The 6,249-nt window shown below is 49.6% G+C and overlaps 1 protein-coding gene across 1 annotated transcript; it reads left to right on the top strand.

Annotated features, from left to right (window-relative positions):
- Nucleotides 1-3,481: 3,481 nt before the first annotated feature.
- Nucleotides 3,482-4,792, top strand: CUNH6orf15 (chromosome unknown C6orf15 homolog). Its single transcript, XM_045865963.3, is given in 3 exon segments — nt 3,482-3,554; nt 3,761-3,970; nt 3,973-4,792. Coding segments are annotated over 3 exon segments (921 nt in total). The 3' UTR covers nt 4,611-4,792.
- Nucleotides 4,793-6,249: the final 1,457 nt, after the last annotated feature.

Genomic DNA, 6,249 nt, shown 5'->3' with positions numbered 1-6,249 from the left:
GTGAGCTTTTGCATAAGTGCATGTGTGGACATATACATGTACACACACACACACACACACACACACCATCTCTCAGTTGGGAGAAGTCCAGAGGCCCAGGTATGGGTTAGCTCAGTTTCCCTCTTCCTTCCCAAGAGAGCTGATCTATTTCCTCCATTGCTCCAATATGGCAGACTCCCCTTATCACCTCTTTTTTCTTCATCTCCCCAAATTGTAGACTCCAAATTCCTTTCCTCATTCTCTCCTGCTTCGATTCGCCTTGTAGTGCAGTGCCCTCCCTGCCAGATAACCATTCCCTAAAATTTCCTCTGCCATTTCTTTGAGATGGTACAATCCATTAGCTAACCCTACCTATTCAGATTCTTGACTGGGAAACCCCTGAAATGTCCCATAGTAACTCTGGTTCCTGGACAAGTCATCCCCCCTTTTCCCTATTTGCCAAATAAAGCATTGTCCAAACTGTTGCCTGAAAGCAATGACCACTTTTCACTAACCTTCTTTGCCATCTGGTCAACTACCATGACACGCCATGGGTTTCTCACACTCCCAATTCCACTCCCACCCTCCGCTATAGAGCTCACCACACCCTCTGTGAGTTCCCAACACTCCTTTTTGCCTCTCAAGGTCTCTGTCTCAGTGCCCCTTCCTGGCTGCCACTTCCCTCAATGCTCAGATGCTTCCCTGTGTGAGGGAGACACCAGGGTACCCCCGGGCACTAGAGTAGTTTCCCTGCTCTCTCTGGACCCTGGACAGATGATTCAATAAACCGTGTGAACTAGATGCAGACTTTTGCCATCTTGGCGTGCTGGGTCTCCTCTTAGGACCTGCTTGGTGCTTTCCTATACCTCTAGAGATCCCTATGTCTCCCATTTTCACTCATAAGTTGGAACAGTATTTCTCTTATACTTCATAGCTCCTCCCACAAAGGAGGAAAACAATAAATATTTGTTGAACTGAAAGCAGAGGTTGGTCTCCAAGATTCTTCCTCCCACTTCTTTCCTCTCTCACTGCTCCAGGAAATCTCTCTTTACTCCCCATTCACCTGGAGTCTTCCCCTCTCCCTGTATGGGGCCCTAATTTTTCCCTTCCCCACCCCATGCAGGCTCCTTCTTCTATACCATTAGTTTGCCTCATTTACTAGATGCCATCCTCTCTAGGAATCTGAGCATTGATTTCCTGGGTTTCTGGGACATTTGGAACCTTGGGAAGGCTGGAATACAACAACCAGATCAGATTCCTGGTGACTGAGTGGGAGCCCAGGTGGGTGTTGTTCTGGGAACTAGGGGTGGAGAGAGTAAAAGAGAGGATGGGAGCATGACAAGGAGCGCCGCCAAGCATAGTGACTCACTAACCTACATAAAAATGCCCCAGCCCATGGCAGAACAGAGCCAAGTGTCCTCTCCACCTTCACACTCTAGCTGCCTCTGCTGCAGTTCTAGAGAGAGCTCTATGGGAGGTGAGAGAGCAGAGCACTATAGTGGAGGAGGGGAGTTGCCTCCATGGGTGAGAGAAAGCAGAGGGTGGGGAGGGCCAAACAACTGTGTTCTGGAGACTGAGGCTGTGGCCAAGGAAGTTCTCATAGCCCAAGAAGGGGAGAGTGGGCTATGCTTGTCCCTTTAGGAAGGGCCTCAACCCAAAGCACAGGTCATCTCTCAGAACCTCTGCCTGACTACAAAGGAATTTATCCCTACCCTAGGATCTAATCCATTCCCTCCTATTGGATGGTGTTAGCTGGTCCCAAATTTAGGGCTATGGTTGATCAGAAATGACCTGGCAGCTGAGCCAAACTGCAGGGTTGACTGAAGACAGAGAAGGGCTGCAGAATAGTCTTGTTTTTGTCATCATTGGTGAGTTACACTTGGCCCAGCATCTGGACTGCAGCCAATGACAGGCATCAAGGCTCTTAGAGGTTTCACGCACCACAAATGCAGGAGGGATACAGACTCTGATGTGGGGACTCCTCTAGGCTGTGGTATGGTCAAGGTCAAAAGCTTTTGCAAATGTGGTGGATGTCATTCAAAAAGGACACTGCCCTCCACTGACCAGTTCCAAAGAGGAGCTCCCCACTCATCCACTAGCTAGTGATCAAGTGCTGAGGATGAGGATGGAAAAGAAAAATCTAACAGCTTATTTTAGACTTCATGTAACCAGGGACGCCTAGTCTGGGTACCTCCTGAAAGCAGCAGAAAAAAATGAAGGCATTTAAACACTTTTTACTGTAAAAATTTCCAACATATTTAAGAATGGACAAAAGAATTAATGAATCCCCGTGCCCCCACAACTCAGCTTCAAAAATTATCAATTCATGGCCATTTGACAACAGCATTTAAACACCCTCCTCTACTGTTAGTTGGGAACATCTACTCCCTCTCAGTATTTCTTATATTCTGTGGACCCATTTGACCCTCTGTGGTAGACTGAATGCTGTCCTCCCCAGCACCTCCAAAGATGTCCACATCATCCCTGGAACCTGTGAATATGTTAGGTTACACAGCAAAGGGAAATCAAGTTTGCAGATGGAATTAAGGTTGTTAGCTGACCTTAAAGTAGAGAGATTATCCTGAATTATTTGGGTGGGTCAATGTGTAATCATAAGGGTCTTTAAATGTGGAAGAGGGAAAAAGAAGAAAAGGTCAGAGTGATGTAACTAAGAAGGTCCTTGGTTTCTGGCTTTGAACATGGAAGAAGGGGACCACGAGCCAAGGAAGGCAGGTGGCCTCTAGAGGCTGGAAAACGCAAGTAAATGGATTCTCCCCTAGAGCCTCTAGAAAGAAACACAACCCTGGTGACTTGTGATTTTAACCCAGTGAGAACTATGTCGGACTTCTGATCTTCAAAATTGTAAGATAATAAACTTGTATTGTTGTAAGCTGCTAAGTTTGTGACTATTTGTTACAGCAGTGGTAGGAAATTAATACACCATCATTTCTTAAGGATGGGAACCAGGTCTATTTCCTTACATACAAGGTCTCATCTAGAAGCGGCCTCTCCAATGGGGGGCACTTCTGCACTCTGGAACTCCTATTGGTTGTGGCCAAGGTAAAGGAGCTATGGGGATGCATGAGGGGTGCTGGAAGATAATGATCTGGATCCCAAAGAGAAAGTGAAGAGAAGTGAGTGTTTCTATTGCTGAGAAGGCAATGAAGAGATTGGGACCCCAAGGGCGAAGGTCCTCCTATGCTTGGTGTAGGGAGCCAGAGCAGGGCAGGATGGGCAATCAGTGACGAGCTGTGAACCAGGACACCTGGGTCAGGAAGGGGTGGGGAACTTTAGGAAAGGAACCAGGGACGGAAACACCCAGCCTCCCTGGGACATTCAAGTGGCACCTGTTGCCACAGCCTGAATTAAGAATGAGAGTGGAATGTACAGACTTATTATCTGCACAACCACTGGTTCAGCTTGTTTCTGCTGTCCCCCACCGCACCAAGAGGATAAAGGGCTGGCTGTCTTGGGGCAGAGAGAGATGTTAGAGCTGAGCAAGATGCAGGGCTGCACGGTGGGGAGCAGGGTTCCTCTGGGCCTGCTTCTTCTGATCTGTCTTCATCTCTCAGGTATGGAGGGTGTGCCCAGCCCTTGCACAGGTGGACTGGGGCCCCAGAGGAACTGGGGTGGAGGGAAGGGGTAGAGGCAGGAGGGTCCCTTGGGTGCCTGGGGAAAATGAAGGGACTTGGAGCAAAGAGCATCAGGGAATCAGGGAAGGCGGGCATTGGAACCAAATATCCAGTCCATATGCTGCCTCCTCTTTCCTTTTCCTCGGGCTTCTTTGCCCGAAGCATTGGTGCAGTGGAGGAGAAAGTTCTCCAACACCTGGGCACCAACTTGCCTCTGCTTGAACAACCTTCCTTGCCCAGCCACTCCAACTCTGAACTTCCTCAGCCCAAACCAGACCCTCGGCCAAATGATTTAACAAGGGTTCCTTTGAAGCCCAATGCTTCTCCATCAGCTGGCTTCCAACCTGCAGGTGATTCTGGGGTCAGAGATGGCCCCCAACTGAGGGGCTGCCCTCCCTGGATTCCTGGCCCTCTGAAGATCCTTGGCAGATGATGGCTGCTGCCACTGAGGACCACGTGGGGGACATGCTGCCTGAAAAGTGGTCTTACCTTTCTGGTGCTGTCACCCTCCCTCTGGGCAGCAGTCCTTTGCCTGCAAGGCCCTCTGCACGCTCCACAGGCCCCATATCTGAGGCTTCACTCCTCTACCAGGACTCCAAGTCTAGACGGTCGCCTCATTCTAATGTGCTGGGAGCCCAGAGAGAAATCCTTGTCCAACACCCACCCTCTTTTATTAACAGGATTCGGCAGCCACTTCTGCCTGGGCACCCCTGGGGAACTCTGAATCCAGGAGTGTCCTGGGGAGGTGGAGGTCCTGGAACTGGATGGGGAACGAGGCCCATGCCACACCCTGTGGGAATCTGGGGTATCAATAATCAGTACCCACGTACTAGCTGGGGAGATATTAACCGGTATCCAGGAGGCAGCTGGGGGAATATTCACCTACGCCCAGGTATTAATAATCAATTTCCTCCCAGAGTTCTCCGTCCTACTGGCTCTTCTTGGGACATCCCAGCTGGCCTCCCCAATCCTCCAAACCCTGGGTCACAGTGGGGTTAGGAGAATGACAGAGGGGAAAGCCCTAAGTTGGAAATCAAAAGAATGGCGTGTGAGCTGAATGAAGATTCAATGAGTGTTTTCTAGCATTCTCTCTACTTTTCACTGCCTCTCCTGCTCCCCCCATGCTGAGCTCCAATAAAACACAAGCAGTTATTAAATTTGCTCCTTTGCAGTGTCTTTGTTTCTGGGTGCAAAGTGAAGTGAGTTTTGTCCAACCTCATTCTCTAGCCACCCCCGTGTCTCTCCAGGGTCTCTAGATGCTCTCTTACTGTCCCCTACCCTTTGCAAAAGATCAAAGCCCAGGTGTGTGAGGGTGGAGCTTCATGGTCTCACCCTAGCCAGCTGGGAGAGCTGGTTCCAGAACTGTCCTGAAATCTGAAGGGGGAGAAGGGGCAGCAGGACCAATAGAGATGGCGCCTGTGGCAAGAGGGAAGGATGAGATCCAAGAAGTTAGTAGCAGGGCCAAGTGGGAAATGAATACCCTTTGATTCACAGAGAAACAGAGAGTCAGAGAAAGTCATTTGGTTTCTGCTTACCTTTTCTTCCCCAAAATGCAAGCTTCTTGGAAACAGGAGGAATGCGTTGATCTCCTCCCTTACACGCATCACTTGGCACATTGTGCCCTAGAGAACCAAAACTTTGAACATTTGCCGAATGAATGGTAGACCTCAATGAGGAAAGAAAGTAAAGGGAGAAAGAAAAGGGAAAGAAAAACCTTGGAGTCAACAATCTTACCTGCAGCTGGTTTGCCACTTTATTCCCAAGCGATGACACAGTCTCTTCTTTTGGTCACACAGTTGTCTCTCTGCTGTGCTTTGTTTTCCCTGGAGTTCAGCATCCTGCACAAAGTTGGAGTGAAGTGGGGAGGGTCATTGCAGGAAGTGCAGATGGAAGTTAGCAGGAGCCAGCTGCGGGTGACGGGGTTTCCAGAAGGGCACAATCCTGGTGGCCACACCATGTCTTTCCCGGTGCCATTTATGTACTTCACAGAGTGATCCAGGCCTGTGTACCCTCAGAGAGCATGGGAATCACCCCAAGTCCCAGGAATTGGTTAGGTTGTGGGCAGGAGGTAGGAGAAGAATAAACATCAGAATTGGAGGGATGGGGAACCCCCTGCCCGGGAGGTGGGTGTTCTCAGAGACACTTCTCCCATCCCAGTGTCTGCCACAATACTCCATCCTATGCCAAGAATTCCTTCTTAGGACACCTTCTCGTCACCCACCACACTCCTTTCTGTATCACCTCAACCTCGCTCCCCCAATTCTTTCCCACCTTGGACTCTTGGTTTCTCCCTGTTCTGGGGCAGGTGGTTCTGTTTTCAGCACCTGTCTCTCCTACAAGTCCAAGTTCATTCTCTCAGGCTTGGGGTCTCAGTTCTCTCTCCCTCTTTCTGGTTGACGATTTGCACTTCTTTTTTTTTTTTTTTTAAGCTTTATTTATTTATTTATTTGAGAGAGAGAGAATGAGAGACAGAGAGCACGAGAGGGAAGAGGGTCAGAGGGAGAAGCAGACCCCCCGCTGAGCAGGGAGCCCGATGCGGGACTCGATCCCGGGACTCTAGGATCACGACCTGAGCCAAAGGCAGTCGCTTAACCAATGAGCCACCCAGGCGCCCGACGATTTGCACTTCTAACTTCCA

Source organism: Mirounga angustirostris, unplaced genomic scaffold (assembly GCF_029215605.1).
Source record: "Mirounga angustirostris isolate CCGP_5_RB_7025 unplaced genomic scaffold, mMirAng1.0.hap1 SCAF_8, whole genome shotgun sequence".
Classification (NCBI taxonomy): domain Eukaryota; kingdom Metazoa; phylum Chordata; class Mammalia; order Carnivora; family Phocidae; genus Mirounga; species Mirounga angustirostris.
This window is presented reverse-complemented; position numbering and strand designations above follow the sequence as displayed.